The sequence below is a fragment of the Phodopus roborovskii genome, unplaced genomic scaffold (assembly GCF_943737965.1).
Source record: "Phodopus roborovskii unplaced genomic scaffold, PHOROB, whole genome shotgun sequence".
NCBI classification, from domain to species: domain Eukaryota; kingdom Metazoa; phylum Chordata; class Mammalia; order Rodentia; family Cricetidae; genus Phodopus; species Phodopus roborovskii.
This window is the reverse complement of record NW_026126459.1, coordinates 30,387,387-30,404,632: the sequence shown is the minus strand read 5'-3', so window position 1 is coordinate 30,404,632 and position 17,246 is coordinate 30,387,387. Positions and strand designations below refer to the sequence as shown.

At 43.6% G+C, this 17,246-nt stretch overlaps 1 protein-coding gene across 4 annotated transcripts in view; it reads right to left on the bottom strand.

Moving 5' to 3' along the window:
• The window catches only part of Myo1b (myosin IB), a 159,638-nt gene that overhangs the window by 72,596 nt on the left and 69,796 nt on the right, over positions 1 to 17,246 (bottom strand). For all 4 annotated transcript variants that reach the window (XM_051190146.1, XM_051190148.1, XM_051190149.1 and 1 more), the window contains exons 4-5: positions 9,204 to 9,298; positions 368 to 472 (exon numbers count right to left, since the gene is read on the bottom strand). In XM_051190146.1, coding sequence (XP_051046103.1) covers positions 368 to 472; positions 9,204 to 9,298 — 200 coding nt within the window. The remainder of the gene's footprint in view (positions 1 to 367; positions 473 to 9,203; positions 9,299 to 17,246) is intronic.

The window sequence follows — 17,246 nt, the reverse complement described above, 5'->3', positions numbered from 1 at the left end:
ATCTACAGCCAGGTTTGGGCTTTCTACAGCCCTTGATTTTCCCTGACAACAAAAATAACCAGCCACAGGCATTATAATGAGTGACAAAATATCACTGCACCATCAACCGCAAATACCAGTCAATTGCTTATGAGCAAATTGAGGTAAGCTAAATGAAAATTGAATGGCAAAGACTATTTTTGTAAGTGGGAAAGCTTTTTTCCATAGGTAAGTTATTCACTCTTGTAGGTACTTGGAGCCAAGCATCACTAAGAGGGGGCTTTCTTTCCTCAAAAGCTCATCCCTCCCTGAACAGCAGGCAACATTAGTGCCCTGTAAACAGCTTGCTATTTGAATCACAACAAGCCAACATACACGAAATCCTTACCTTCCAGGACAGGGTTAGACTGTAGAAGCTGTTCCTTAACTTCATTAACTTCTGCTCCTTTTCCACACACTGCTGCCACATAGGACATAACAAGCTTGCTGGCCTCTGTGAGGGGAAATAGCCGTGTTACTCAAATATAAAGAATCCTCAATTATACAGAATCCTCAATTATACAGAATCCTCAATTATATAGAATCCTCTCTTCCATCATGTTGGGAGAGAGGATTCATTAGCAACATTTCAGAGGTCTTTACTCTTTGGTGAAGTCAGTGTTTCAGAGCCTTTCAGCTGTGCATTTTCAACTGACATCATCAATTCAGCTAGAGCCCGGCTTGTCCTTGAAGTTTATCTCTGAGCTGTTAAAAGGAACGGTAAGTTACGTGGTCAATGGAAATCTCAGAAGCACCATACTGTCAGACATTGTCAAAGTAATCAAGCACATACAACTATATTCCATACACGATGCAAGCCAAAAAATGACTTGGTCATCTGAGTGTCCTTGCCAAATGCATTTCTGAAGTTTAAAAGAACTGTTTTACTTCAAAACAGTTTCTGGGCCAAATTGGGTTGTTCACAAGTAGGCCCGACTGATGACTTTCAGTTCCAAAAGTGAGCAGCTAATGGGGGACTGACATTCTTCTGGGGCAGTCATTTCTGTAGACTCTGCAAGTAACTGAAAGTCAAGCTGATGAGGAACCTATCACACAGAGCGGACAACTCCTAGCTCGGGTGGGGACAGGAACAAATTCTATTTGTTGGTTTATTTTAACCTTCTTGCCTGTCAACGAGCCCTCTCTCAGCAACCTTCCACACAGAAACACCCCTCTTAACACTTAATTCCAAAGGATATCAGCCTGTGTTCAAAGAGAAGGTGATACCAGGTCCACAATGAGGGAGGAAAGCAAGCATCCTCACCCAAGGCTTCTCAGAGCCTCCCTTATGCTCCTGGACACTGCAGAACTCCAAAAAGGGCCACTGCATCCCCTTCAAGTTTATTCACTGAGGAGTTTGTTTCCTGTCTGTGTGTCTAGTTCCAAGGATCCAAGGTCAACATCTAGGAAATTCTCAACTAAGTGTCAACAGAACAAAACCACATGGTCTGGGCAGTCAGGGCAAACAAACCTTTTTTGGGGGGGAGAGCGGGGGGAGGGGTTGAGACAGGGTTTCTCTGTAGCTTTGGATCCTATCCTGGCACTCGCTCTGTAGACCAGGCTGGCCTTGAACTCAGAGATATGCCTGCCTCTGCCTCCTGAGTGATGGGATTAAAGGTGTGTACCACCACCACCCAGGCAAACCAATCTTAGTATACAGCACTTTCTCAAATCTTTATTTAGTGCTACTATCAATGAGTAGGAAGGCCTTCTCAGGTGTATGAAGGTGCCCCTGCAAATGGATGAAATAAGGCTACCTAGCATGATTGTTCTTCTGGGAAGCTTTATAGATGCATTACATCCCTTCTCACAGGGATAATGAACAGCATTTTACATGTTGCATATCATGTGCACGTAGACTCCTGAACAACATGGAAAGAAACAAATGGGCGAACCTTAAGAACTATATCTAGAGGCTAAGTACTCTTTCAGTAACTAGAGTTACATCTCCATCCATTTTTCTTTCTGGGTAATCTAAATGGATCCATACACCTTCTCTAGTAGTCTGTGATGATCCACTGCTACAATCTCCCTTTAACAACCATAACAGTGCTATGAGAATCTTTTTATCTTTGCAAGATCACATGAAGTAGCCTTTATTTAAAGTCCCCAAACTACACATCCCATTTCTTGTGAGTCTAGTGGCCACGTTTCCCAGATCTGGTCTTGGACTCTGCACAGAATGTCTAGACCCCACATCTACAGTTGGCTTCACACACACACTTCCTGGTCCTTCCTCCTCCTCAGTTTCCTGTCTCCACAGTTACCATTCATTGTCCCCTTCCCCCACCAGTAAACTCCTATCTTACCAGGGATAGTCTCCTTTTTTTTTTTTTTTTTCTTAGATCAATTTCAGGTCTTTCTACTCTTTACAAAACTATCAAACCGAATCTATTTATAGGCAAAATAACTGTCTTAAACAGATTACACTTCAGATAAAAGGGCCAGTCTTCTGTTAGGTAAACTGACACAAAACATAAAAAGCCCAGGCTGTTTTGTTTATTCTGGTAACTATGGAGCTTTCTCAGCCAAGCCCTAAACTTCAGGGTTAGCCACACTGCCTCCTCTGGAAACCAGATAAACCTGGGGTAACTGTCACAGTGGGGAAAGGAGAGAGGGAGGACAGGGGATGGACCGAGAAACCACTAGTGGCATTAGAACCAATGTGACCTCTTGGAGACCCCTGAATGGCCAGGGCAGAAACAGGCCTGGGTCTGGGAGCAGATTTCTCAGAGTGTCCACTGGGCTTCCCTCACCTAGCTCCTAAAATGCATATAAACCTTCAGAACCCACTGGCAGGTAGAGATGGTTCAATTTAAATAGAAATGTGGGCACTTTTACTAGCTCTAAAACTTATTAAAGAAATCCAAATAGTTTTTTAGTACAGTTCAAGGCTACAACTCATGTTTTAGCAACTTATTCCTAAGCTGGTAGAAAGTATCTATGCTCACATCCTTAATTGCCTTCAAGAATTCTACTATACAGCTCATTTTAATAATTAATTTCTGGAAACAGGAGTTAAAAATAAATTTTTCCAAGAGGCCAAGAAGAAGGCTCAGTGGGTAAAAATGCTTGCTGCTCATGCCTGGCAACCTTGGTTGGGATCCCTGGAGCCCAGGCAGAAATCACAAGGTGGAAGATGAGGAATACTTGGGGTTGTCCTCCGACCTCCACAGCCTTGCCCTCACACACAAATACATCACATTCCTTCAAACAAAGCCACACTGTCTAAAAGAGAGAACTCCTACATTTTCTCTCACTGACTTAGTATCTGATCTTTAACGCAAGTAATTCATGATGCAGCTACTTTAGAAAAATGGGACAAACTGCATGGCCATATGTTGCATGGACATTTTCAGGCCTCTCCGTGCCAGGAACAGGAGATCACCCTCATGACCATGCGTGTTTAATACAGGCTTTCGGCTCCATTTCCTTTCAAATAAATTTGAATCTGCATTCAAATCTTTTATATAGTTATAAAAAACAAATCTTCCTGTAATAACTTCTATAAGTATACTGCTGCAGGTTAGGGAGAACTGGATATCATTCTCCAGAGATCAAAATCTAGTTTTTGAATTACTGAGTGTTAGGACCACAAATACAGATTCTGAAACTTGGCAAAATGAAACCACACAGCTTAGAATCAATTCTGGATGTATCATTTCTAACCCAGGCACATTCACATTCACGCCTGCACAGATTCAAACCTTCAGTTCTGTCGGCAGTCGGACAAAATATGATCTTCAAGGCCAAAAATCTATTCTCACAGAATATAGTACAGTGCTTAAGGTTTAACATATATTCTGTATTAACATACAAATAGACTGTAATGAGATACTTCTAGATCAGAATATCTATGTCATGATTAATTCCCATGAGGAATGAAAAGGGCTTTTAGAGTATAGATTATAATTCTGGAGACTTTAAAGTACTATGAGGGTAAAAATAATTGGTCTGTATTCTTTGGCACCTGGCACTGGGTTTTGAATAATGTTATTAAAAAAGTGTTTTATCATGGTGGCAGGTGAATGGAAGACTGGTGAATAGGATCTTGAAGTCAGAACCATGGGATTCCCCTAGGCATTAAAACCTCTGCATGTTCACTGAGCAGGCTCTGCTTGGGTTCAGTCCTAGCACTCAGTGGATGGGAGCTCTAAGTGTGAGCAAACTTGTTTTACACTCCTAGTAAATCAGCCCAGGAGTTACTAGATATCTGTAACAGTTGTGCTCATAGATGCATGCAATAACATTTGTCACAATGAAAGCCTGCTTAGCCGTCCTGTTTCTGCATGCATTTTCAGTGCTCTGAAACACGCATCAGTGCACAGACCACACACGGTAAGTCACAGCCTCACTGCTCTCGAGGCAAGCTATCAAAGACATGGACTGGATGGAGGCCAGTTGGGGTTTAGACCCAAAGGTCTTAATGAGCAAGGTGGGCTCCGGAACTCTCCTTGCAGACGGCTGATAAGTTCCTAGAAACTGACGGGACTGTAAAGTCAGTGTTTGCCCAGTCAGTATGGTGTTTGCGCATGCACAGTGGACGATGGTGTTCTTGAAGACATGCAGATCTGACGGCTCCTCGTGTGCTGCCTCCTGGCTCTCCTGAGGCTTGAACAGTTTGCCACGAAGGATTTAAATTATAGGAGTGAACTACAAGTTCACTCCCTAGAAATAGTTGGGCACTTTTAAAAAGCATGATGAATTTTTTATTTAGTATTGTGGTGATGAATTAAACAGCACCCCAACACACTCAGAGAGTTCACGCCTCTCCCTAAGAGCCCATATTATATAACCCTGTAGCATAAGACTATCTCCAGCGTTTATGACCAATAACAGCATCATCTGCCAAGAGGGTTTTATGACCCAGTTAAATTAATTACTTCTTATAAAATAAGCCCTCTGACACTGCATGGTGATTCTATCTAAACTACTAAGCATAGATTCAAAATGAAAACACTCTATGTCACGTTCACCATATCTTTCAGGCCCTCTGTAAAGGCCAATCCTACTCCATCTCATGTACGTACTAACAAAGTTAAATAGCTGCATGTAGGAAGAACTAAAATTATTTAACTTGTGAACAGGATGATGTGCTGTTTTAGACATGGTCTGCCTTCTCTCCCTCCCTCAGAGCCCAGATGAAATGCCCTCCCCCAAATTCCTCACGGTACCATGTTGCAACCTCTGAATTGACTTCGATTATTCCATTTTCTGATAAATACCTTTATGAAACAGAGACTTATAAACACATGCAAATTCTGGGCTTTATTCCATATCAGCATCTAGTAACAACCTAAAACTCAGTCACACTGGAAGCAATTTTTCTATGGCTAATTTTGAAGAGAAAGAAACACAGAGAAAGATAGAAATATTCAGTGAAAACTGGGATCTCTACGGGGACTGGGTGTAAGGAGGTGCCACTGAGATCTGCCAATGACAGAAGGGGTTGGGGGGTTAGCGGGTACCAAGATGCAGCTGAATAGGGATGGAAAACCAGGGTCCCTGGAGTACAGCATCACCTCCCCACACCAGCTGATAATAGACAGCTGAAGTACAGCACCTCAGAGACAGGACAGATGCTTCCAGCAATGTTAAAAGATGTTCCAAGTTCCAATACTGCCAAGAGCCATCCAGCCTACAGACCGAGTCCATGCTAGGAGATTGCTGAGTTATAATTATGATATTTTGTCTACTGAAGCTAATGACAACTATTAGAGTTCATATTTTTCTACATCAACTTTGTTTCATTTTGCTAGCATCAGTCAACAACAGTTGGTGGGCGTGGCCTCTGCCTCACCGCTACAGTCTGAGAGCCCCCCCCCCCAGCTTCTGGCTGGAACAGCACTATGTTATCTGTAGCTAACATGACAGTCCTGCAAAACCACACTCTGTTTCCAGCAACCGAGGAAGGAGTCCATCCAGGAGAGCAGACTATAGGTGACGATCGAGGCCATGAAACCACAAGGCAACAGCTGATCAGAAAACCACACACAACTAAGGAGGAATCCATGCAACTAAGGTTCCACTGATGGAATGAGGTGTTTTAATCTTTGTTCCCCCCATCTCAGAAAGTGTGACTACCAACCCACTGGATGTAGAGGCACCACCCGCCTCCATTCTGTGTCTTAGTAAGAAAGAGTCACAACCCTACTGAGAGACAGACCAGCTCCAGGAACAATTGACAACATTAGAGTTCTGAGAAGGATGCCCTACATCACCGGGGCTAAATAGGAGACTGCTGACTTCTGGGAACATATGCTCCACAGGAGGAGAAGAACTGGCCAGGACTGATCAATGTGACCACAGCCTACATCTAATGACTCACTTAGTAACAAGCGGATATAGTCGGAATCACACACACACACACACACACACACACCAGTAGTCACGAAGAAGATGGAATAAAGGATTTCTTCCCAGAGAAAGCAGAAAGGAGGCTTTGAGGCATGAATAGGTGGGCTTCTGAACATAATCAAAAGGGACTGGGTGAGGGAGAGGCACAAAATACAGCAAGAACACAGATACCTACAGGTAAGGCCTACCTCATCACCAATACAGTAAACAAAAAGCCAGTATGTGGAATGAACACATCATATGCTCCTAAAAGTAAATTAATAAGTAAGCAAGCACACCACCACTTAAATAGCTTGTGATGTTCACCACCATGACCAGTCTCCTGAAGAGACAGGGTGCTGTGACTGTTCTTAGGAGCTAACTTTGTTTCATGTGAAAAAAAGTGACAATTTAAGAGTAAATCATTCCCCAAGATGACCATGTCATGTTAAAGCTCTCACAATCAAAACAGAGGTCAGAACAGTCAAAAAAAAAGTGTCTATAAAAGAGACTGGGGTACACAGAAGGGGACAAGGGACTCTGCACAATGACTACGAAATCACAGCTGGTGGCTTGGACCAGAGGCTCCATGTGAACAAAAAGAAAGGGAAAACAATAGGTTCCAGAGAGAACTGATGGGATTAGACATGGACCTGGGTATAAGATACAAAAAGACAGAACCAAAATTACCAACAGGTATAGTTTTATACTGCTGGTCTAATTTACTGAAATAACAGTCAAAGGGGAAAAAAAATCAAATCTGTTCTATTACATGGTTGGTTTGAGATGTATTGGGAATGGTCAGGTGTGCAATCAGGTAGGAATGAGGCATATTAGTTCAAAGATCAAATAAGCAACACCAGATGGGAATAAAAATGCAGAAGACATTAATATAATCAGACAGAATATAAAGGGATAAAGAAAAAGACTAAACAAAACAATCAGCTTCTAGGACAGACCTCCTAAATAACTAAAATAGCTACTCTGGGCAATTTCTAGGAGAACTAGTCCTTTGGCCTATTACTGAAATATAGACATGAGGCTAGTTCCTCTGATTCACTCAATCATTTAACCATGTGTAGACAACACCCCCCCCCAAGACTTCAGAGACCAGGTGAAGGGGACTTGCCAAAAGGGCAGTATTAGCACAGTGCTCAAAAAGAAGCATCTTCAAGACACAAAGATTTGGGTTTAAAAAGATAGGATATGGAAGCCAGAACTCTTAGAACAATGTTTTCTACCCACATTGAAAATCCCAGCCCTCCTACAACATGCTGTGTACATTCAGTGTAATGGTTAGTTTTGTTAATTTGATATAGTGCAGACTCACCCATGGAATAGATTGTTTAGAGCAGGTTGGTGGGACATACGTTCATTTTCTGGGGCACTACTGACTTATGTTAACTGGGATCGGAAGGCCTGCCCACCATGGGTGGCACCATTCCCTAAGCAAGGGACCTTGAATTGTATGAGTGGAGAACAGAGCTGAACACAGACATGAATTCATTTATTCATTCCTCTCTGACTGAAGATACAATGTAACCAGTTCTCTCAAGCTGCTGAGGCTTCTGGCTATGATGGACTATCACCTGGAATTGTCAGCTACAATAAGTCCTTTCTCCCTTGAGTGCTTTTGTTAAGGTATTTTTACCATAGCAACAGTAAATATAACTAAGACACTTAGGAAAACTGCTGAACCATTTTGTGTCTCATTTTTCCCACAATAAAAATTGGTAACACATTCTAAATACTCAATGTAGAATAACTACTGTTACAATCACCCAAGGACAACAGTAATTCTAAGATGGACAAAACAAGAGTCTGGCATTTCCTCAAAAGGCTCAACCAAACAACAACAAAAATGATGTGGGTTATTTTGTTTTGTTTTATTTTAAAGTAAAAGATTCTACATGTAGGTTTGAAGTAATCTTGTCCATTGATACTAGCTTGAAGCCAGGTTTGCTGCTAAACATTGCAATCCTAGCACTTGGGAGCCAGAAGCAGGAGAAATCTGGAATTCAGGACCATCTTTGACTACAAAGCATTTTGTCCAAGGCTAGCCTAGTGTACATGAGACTGGCTCAAAATAATTAAACACAGGCTTGAAAAGATGTGGTTCACAAAAGTGAATGTACCAACCACAAGGAAGACCCCAAAAGTGTTAAGTCTGACTATTAAAGAACATGCAAGATGGAAACTCTTAAAACCACACTTCTGCATACTCAGAGGGACAGCCAATTACAAGAGCTATAAGCATTTTACAGAAAATCATGAAAGTGCCCCCCCCCTTTTGCCCTTCTGATTTTATCAAAGAAACCGATGTGAAACCATTTCCTTATTCAGGACCAGGTCAGTGACATAAGCACAAGAAATAAAGCAAAGCCTGACCTTGCAGACATCAGACAAAATCTACACAATCTCGAATTGTTAGGCATGAAGAGGCTCTAGGATGAAACCAAGCATTGCTGGTACCTTCCTTTACTTCCTAGCACAGGCCAGGTATGGTTGTAACTGCCACACGTCAGAATAAATTGGCATCTCATTGGGAAGGGTCAACTCCCTAGGGCCACACAGCCAAGGAAAGACAAAGACCATTTTGGAGCCAAAGATGGTACTAATAAGAACTAGAATCCGGGGCTAGGACCTACACTGGCTGGCACCTTCATGGTGCCTTGTCCCCTCACAGGAGAGATGTGCTGTGCACAGAACACCAATGGTGGGCATCAAGCTCCTGCACAGCAGCTGTGGCCACCTGGCTCCTGAGGGTCACCTGCCTTCTTTACTGCTATCATCCAGCAGCATTTGCCTTCCACAGAGGGAAAGGTCAGTTCGTTTGGTGGTGGCCTCACCTGTTTTTCCTGCTCCACTTTCTCCAGTAATGAGTATGCACTGGTCTTTATCTTGATCACGGAGGGATCTGTATGCTTCATCCGACAAAGCAAAGCTGTAAGAGAAAAGATGTGGGGGGCAAAGTTTTAGAATTCAGCTAGTTGGTGTGTGCCTATCAGGCTAACTCTGGGTTCTTTAGGGGCCTCTGTGATATGCTGATTTGCTTCAAAGAATGAGGAAATCGTCACATCAAATCACCATATCCGTCCTTTCTGACCCATTTACCTTTCCCCATGCATTCTCCCCTAAGCAAATGATATTGATTTATTGCCGTTTAAAATTAAGCTTTATTTAACCCTCTCATGTGCGTGCGTGTGTGCGTGCATGCCTGTCTGTCTGTCTGTCTTCCTATTAAAACCTAAGTAGTTCAGAGAACCAAAGAGAAAATGTTACATTGCATGCCCACAACTGGATGATATTGAGATTGTATTGTTCAGAACAATATTCAAGCATTTTGATACAATGAGGAAGCCATTGTCATCTTATGGAAGCCTCAATATAATAAAGAAAAGGACAACTTTTTCCAAAGATTGAAGAAACACTATCAAGTATCACATAGTTCTTATTACTATGAAGCTAAATACAGCACAATGGCCTTCACAATGCAAGATGGAACTTAAGTTCACTGTGTACCATGGAGTTCACTGTGGCTCCTGTTTACTGTGGGGGTCCCTAGCTTCTCATCCTGCCTTACAAAGACAGGGTTAGTCTTATCAAGACGGCCAGGCTAGTGCTCCTGTTGGCTCCTCCTCGAGTTGTACTAATAAGGTAAATTCCCCCCCCCCCTTTTAGTCACATAAAACAAAGAAAATATTCTGGGCAATATGATAAATATTTTTTTTGCCAAGTTCCTACTTCTCATTTGTAACCAGTCATTTACTGAAAGTTGAGCATGTGTCAAGAACATGCTGGGGACATAAAATAATATTCACTCTCTTTTGTGAGTTCCTAGTCGAACGCTGAGAAGAGGCACACAGGAACAGCTCAAGGCCCATGATAATGCAGAAAGCTTGCAGAGCAAGACAGGGACGCCGAGAGGGGGGCACTGGAGTCAGAGAAATTTCAAGAGGTGGAAAGTTAGTTCCAAAGAATGAATTTGCAAGGCAAAGAGCCTCTGCATAAACAAAGGCCAGACTACCACAAAAGCAGGCAAACATGGGGTTTATGAGCAGTTCCCCAATGCTGGAAAGTATAGGGAAAGGGACTTGGGAGGGGGCTACACAGGGTCCAAACTAAGAACAAAAGCTATGATAGGAGTCACGCTGCAGGACTACACTTGGGAGTGAAAAAGTCGGTACTGAGCTAGGAATGGTTCCATGGACTAAAATTTTCCACGATTCATTTATGTTTACTCATTTTAAACCTCACAAGACTGGCACAAGCAAGGATGTACCTTCATACTGCCAGCATGCAATGACAGAGCCGGGACTGACCCTACTCTAGCTTATTGTGCCTCTACATTTGGCTGGGTCGCAGTGTGACAAGAAAGCATGGAGAAAGCAAGCAGGAGGAAGGCAGACTGGGACAGAGGGGAGTTCTGATACAGTATAGGTTCACGGATTATACCTCCCGACTACACTGTTCCGTGGTCCCAGAGGCGAGGTGTCCCATTCTCACTTTGTAACCCTCACATCTACATATCTATGGCAGTAGCAGTAATACATGTAGCAAGTAAACTAAGCACACTGTTGAATATATGTGAATAAAAGTGAAGAGAGGCCCATGAAAAGGACTATAATGAAGGCACTCGCATAGGACTCAACTGCACAGGGCTGCATCGGGTGATTTAGACTTGTTTTACATCTATGGGTGTTTTCTTTGCATGTATGTGCCCCACGTGCATGCCTGGTGCCTGCAGAGGTCAGGAGGGACATCAGGTCCTCAGGAACTGGATTTACAGATGAGCTACCATGTGGGTTCTAGGAACTGAACCTGGATCTTCAACAAGAGCAGCCAGTGCTCTTAACCACCGTGTCATCTTCCAGCCTCTCTGCTCCAGATATCACATTTGAACCTTGGCACTACACTCTCTCTGCCCCCCGAGGCTCATCTGACTGTGTCTACAGAGTCAATGCCTTGCTCTTGGTCTACAGCAGTTTGGCAGTCTCGGCCTTCTTTCCCCAGCATTCTGCCTCCTCGGGTAGAAGCCACTACCATTCCAGCAAATGGGGCAATAAGGATTACAGAGGCAGGGCACATGCCAGAAGTGACTCCTGGGCCACAATCTGCCAACACTTACACAACAAAATGGACAATGTGGCCAACTATTTTAGTTTAGAGGGTTAAAGTATGTAAAGGTGTTTTAGCAGTATCGGACCCTGGATAAACGCCAGAACAGCTTTCTGTGCATAGTTGGCTACATGCACAAGTTGTTATCCCCTCTCACAAAATAAGGGTGGAGGCTTTTTAGCTAATGAATCTTGGTATCATGCACACAGTTTTAAATCTAAAATGTAACACAATCAATGAATGAAGGAATGTGTGCATACATTTTCTCAAACAAGGACAATGTCAGTCCTGGAGTGAGTGAGCTCCATAAAGAACAATAAATACCTAGAAACTCACTCTCTATAACCTCATACAGGGAAAGGAAGTGTTGCCTAGACTTTCTTTCTAGCCTGCCTCCCGCCTATACCGACAACGTCCAGACAACAGTTCAGAAACGTCACACTCTCCTCTGGCAAGCACGCCATGGAAGGCACACTGCAGTGACTACATATGAAACTCTCCAACCACACAGATTTTTCTCAGCTCTTCGTGGATTGCTGAATGCGGGCCTCTGTTGGCGGTTCAGCAGGGTAACACACCCAAGCTGAATACTTCCTTTTGTCTGTCTGCCCACATAGAAATATAATTATCCTTCCATATCTATGACGACCTTTTCTCTCAGCATCTCCTGTCACTCCTCTTCCTGGCTCTCCCTGACCACCCAAATGGTGGATGCTCAAGCCCCTTATATAAGATGTCTGTATATCCAAATAACCCCTGCACATCTCCCAGAACATTTTGAAGCATCTCTAGGTGACTACAATGCTTCCTGCGGCTGCTAATGCTACAAATAGCTGTTATATATAATGATGAGGGGAGGAGTCTGCACACCTTCGGTGCAGATGTAATGTGTTTCCCTGGTAGTTTTGATCCAAGCCTGCTCGAATCCATGGATACAGAAAAATCAACCGTACTTAACTACTTTAGATGACCCAAGTCATCTAAAGGAAGGTGTAATTTTAGCATAAGATAAAAACTAAAGGGAATAGTTCTTCTTCTAAGACCCTAGAGGCATGAAACTTCACCAAAATACTTGAGCAGGAAGAAAGCTGCTTTAGCCTGACATACTTACCTCAAGTCAGAATAATGCTCTCACTTAACCCTTACAGGGCTCCCCCACTCCCTCCCCCCCCCCCAATGACCAAAAAGAATGCCTCAGGGAATACAACCCCTTTTCTGGATACACTCCTCTTCCTCCATGGCAACTCTACAAACACTCATCCCTAAGGCCACCGTTTACAGCTATAAACTGAAGCCATATGCCAGGCCTCCAAGCCCCTCTATAATTAAGGAACTAAATAAATCTCAAGAAGTTCTGGCTAAATGCAGTCATGATCCACGTGCTTCTCATTACTCTGTGACATGTCAGCATTATTTACCACACACAGGGATGAACCGTTATGACTTAAGGACCATAGCATGGGGGAGGAGCACCCTTTCTGCCCCACCCTGCGAATAGCAGAGATTCTCCGCCTCCTGTGTGGAATGAGGGTGACCCGGTGTTCCCAAGACTTCCAGATCAGCCACACAGCTGCTCACTGAGCACCAAGACATGTCCGCTGTGCATTTCCAAACAGCTCTATCTAGTACCATGGTTTAGTTTCAAAAGTTTGGTTTGGGGCTCGTCTGTTATTTTCTATGAGGGAGAATAGTGGGTTGCTTGTTCCAAAGAGCCCAGCTGGTATTTATGTCCCTCCTCCTTCTTATTTCTTCTCAAGAGTGTTAATCACAGTGGTGCTGCCTGCGTGGTCATCGGCGACCAAGGCAGGGCCTGCTTCTCCACACTCCCTGCCCTGCCATTTCTTTGCTAAGTTTGCTTTGCCTCAAGTGCAAAACAGAAAGGAAGACTGAGCTACTACTCAAAACACCAGCACCACTACCTAAGCACACATGGCCTGGAGCATCGCGGGTTTCAGTCTCTGGCTCTGCTCTAATGGGTGGCTTGGACGCGGGCCCAGTCCGTTCTGAGTACCCTCAGTTGGACCTCTCTATTAACTAGTGTTTAACGGAATACAATCTGTCTCAGAAAAACTCCCCTGAACTCAGATAAGTGATTCTGTCTTCCTGTTTCAAATGTTTTTTCTCCAAAGGCTCTCAAAATGGCATTCCCTCCCATGCCATCCTGAATCCTGGAGTTGCTCAACCACACTAGGGAATTCCCCTTCTCAATTCAATCCTCTTCAAATAGCTCGGTATCAACATTCTCTTCTAGAACTAAAATCCCAACTGTTTCTTTTCCTTTCTAACTCTAGTTCAGTCCCGACATCTAAGTGGTTCTAAACTAAGTTACCCCCTCCCCCCAAAAAATGTGCTTAAAACGCCTAAGCTCCATCTGCCAAATCTAACCTCATTTTGAGCCTGATCAAGAGGCAAGACAGCCAACAAGAAGACACAAAAGAGAAGGAGAGGGAGAAACTTAGGGCTTTTGTTTCATGAGGAGTGTCCCAGAGTTGACCTTCCTTGTAAAATACTTGGTAAATGCCTTATACACTTAACTGCCTTGTACTAATAATTCAGAATTATTAGTGCCCTCTGGAAAATATCACCTTGTTATAAGTCAGTGTTATGACCTTCTACCAGATAGTCACACTATCTATCACATCATAAAGGACAACTTCATCCTTACAGTTATTGGTACTTTTGTCTTGGACAGTTTTGCTGCATTCTGGCCTATGGCAGCACAAGCATGCTGAGTTACACTGTTTGCACAATACAGTTACCTCCTCATAGCTGCACTGGTTAGCATCCTAACAATGGGAGGAGCTCCAGGGCAAGGGAGGATAAAGAACAAAATGTATATGATGAAGTGAAAGGGAAGGAAAGAACTTAAAGGATAGGCCTGGGCCACGTTAGTGTATGGGCCTCACCACAGCACTGTGACATGGCACTTCAACACTGAGTCTGGGTGGATTTTCAAAGCTTAAGGGTGTGTATTACAAATCCCCAAACCAACATAGCATGTAGTATCACAACCAGAATCTTTAAAAATTATTAAAAAAAAAAAAAAAAAAAAAAAACTGGGGTAGGAAAGAACAAACAAACCAAACAGAAAATCAGTAAATGAGAGGGGGGTGTGGCTCAGCTGGGGTGCTTGCCCAGCAAGAATGCAGCACTGTGTAAGCCAGTGTGGTGGCACACGTCTGTAATCCAGCTTAAGGCAGCCGGATCAGTTAGAGGTCACCCCCCACCCCCCATGCCTAGAATGTTCAAGGATTGCCTGCAGCAACACGAGACCCCATGGCAAACACCAATGGCAAACTAGGCCAATCATATGGTATGTGAGAATGGACACAAAAGCATGAGCCAAGATATGCTGCCTTATAGGGATTGCACTCAAACAACTGGTCCCCCCCCCCCCACTTAAGGAACCATATTTTATTTTTCTACATCTAAGCTCAGAGAGAGCTTACACTACCATCCCGATTGATATAAAAGTACTGTGCCATGACAAGAAAACACTGTACCTATCGTGATCTGTAAGTTTGTAAAAATATCGAACACATTTAATTTCTAAGTTCATATATACCCATTGCATCAACAGAAGTGGCCATTATTCTTTGAACTGCATTAACTGGAAAAGCCATGTCTCTGCTGGCCACCAAATAGACAAAATATCACTGTGGTAAATCATTTTGAGGAGACGTCTGTTCTCTACTGACAAGAGCCGAGCATGAAATAAAAAAGCTCGAGTTGAGCTTTAAAGCAGGGTGCGACAACGAACAGGCTCTAGGCTTCTTTCTTTAGAACAGGCTGGTTTTCAGAAACCCCCTCCCCATCACCACAGGCCAGCTCACCAACCACAGTGTCCACTGTCTCTCTCGATATCATGTCACTCAAAAATAAGCATTCATCTTTACAGTCAGGTGTGACCACTAAGAGGGCAAAAAATCGCAACAGTCCACATGTGTTATATAAAAGTATCTATATGACTTGACAACACACTCTTCAAACTCACTGTTAAATTTAATAAACAGTGTTTTCTACCTTAAAAGTTCACATGCAGGTTACAGAAAATAATCTAACTTGAACTGAGAATGTTAACTCAGTGGTAGAGCTTGCCTAGCATACCTGAGACCCTGGGTTCAACTGCCAGCACTTGAATGAATCAATGAATGAATGAATGAATGAATGAAAGAATGAACAGACAAATAAATAAGGGCGGTCTTTTGAGATTTTAGAAACTTTATTGCAAAAATGCTTGGGGTCATATCCAAAATCTTTGAACCTCATTGTCAAAATCATAACGGAGACCCTACAGTTTTCTGAGTCCCAACAGACTGGCCTGGGACTCACCCAACAGAATGAACATCTGTCCTTCTACCTGAGAGATATGAAGATGGGCTGGACCCACGAGGGTGGCTCTTCTCATAGGTGACTGGAGACAGGCACTGGGAAGCAGATAAGAGGTTTGTGGAGACTCAAACACCGCAGGAAGGAAAAGGACTGGACCCAGCTATGAGAGCCACGTCCAGGAAACATCGCCCTTCGTGCCTGGACGGCTCCTTGGAATTCAATGGTAAATCCGATGTGCTACTTAGGGCTTCCTTCAGGAAACTTGATCTATTTTGAAAGAAAATAGTACCCAGAGCCACCTGGGGCACAGAGAAGCCACCACAGGATGAGAGTCCCTCATCCCCCTAAACATCAGCATCCTTCCTGGGCTTGACAAGAGGTAACAGGAGACCAACTCCAGTTCCGCTTCTCCGCCAGCCTTTGCTACTGTAGAGTGAGTACTATCTCACCCAGGAATGAAGCTCGGGTGGTTGCTAAGTTCTGTCTCATCCCTTAGTCACTAACATGCAAGAGTATGCAGAGGCAGGGACAAGGACTCTGGTGACTCTGAGGAAGATGGGGGCCTAAAAAGCAGGACAGACCTTCAAAGCCCCATAAAAGCCATAGGAAATGGTAGCAAACATGGCAATGCGTCTCCAAAGACAGCAGATGATGAAGAGGGGGGAAATAGTGGCTTTGGCAGTTGGAGCATGGAAAGCTGCAGGATCTGAACCCAAGCCATATGCAAGTCCAGAGGCCAGGAGGAATAGAGGGCTGGGAGGAAATGATGTCATTTCCCCCTCTCCAAACATGAGGAAAACACACCAACTTGGAGGAAAGAACAAATACACACCGGGGCTCTTAATTCAAATCCAATTAGCCCGCATGTATTTTTAGTATCTCTTTCAACAAGAAAATTTTAACAGTCATCTTTTATTTCCCAATTCTCATTAAAACAATCACATCTATAAAAATAGCCTTTCCAACTCAAGGTAAACACAGTTTCAATGAATTTCTGCTGCAAATGGGCCAGAACTTTAAATGTATTACTTATTCCATACTCACTGAAAGTGGGCTCATGCACAGTCAGCTTCTGTGACTACCACTGGCACCTGAGTCCAGGGACTCACCCGGAAGACGCACTCCTAAGACCTTTCCCATCCAAACTTCGCTTTTTTAACTAGAGAACATATTATGATCACAGGCCCACACCCCAGATGTATAAGCTGCTCCATAAAGAGAGCCTTCATGTTTCCACATCCCAATGTAAACTGCTCTGTAGAACCTGTGCAGCTGTGTCCAGAGGGTGCAAAGGCTCAGACACACAGCTTCACACTGGCCAGGCAGGCCACAGGAAGGTCCTTCAAGGCAGGCAGCCCTGAGCTGGGAGACCCCGCACACTGAACAGACACAGTGAGCTCTGAGTGCGGTTATCAAAGAGTCACTGGGTAGAGATGGCATCT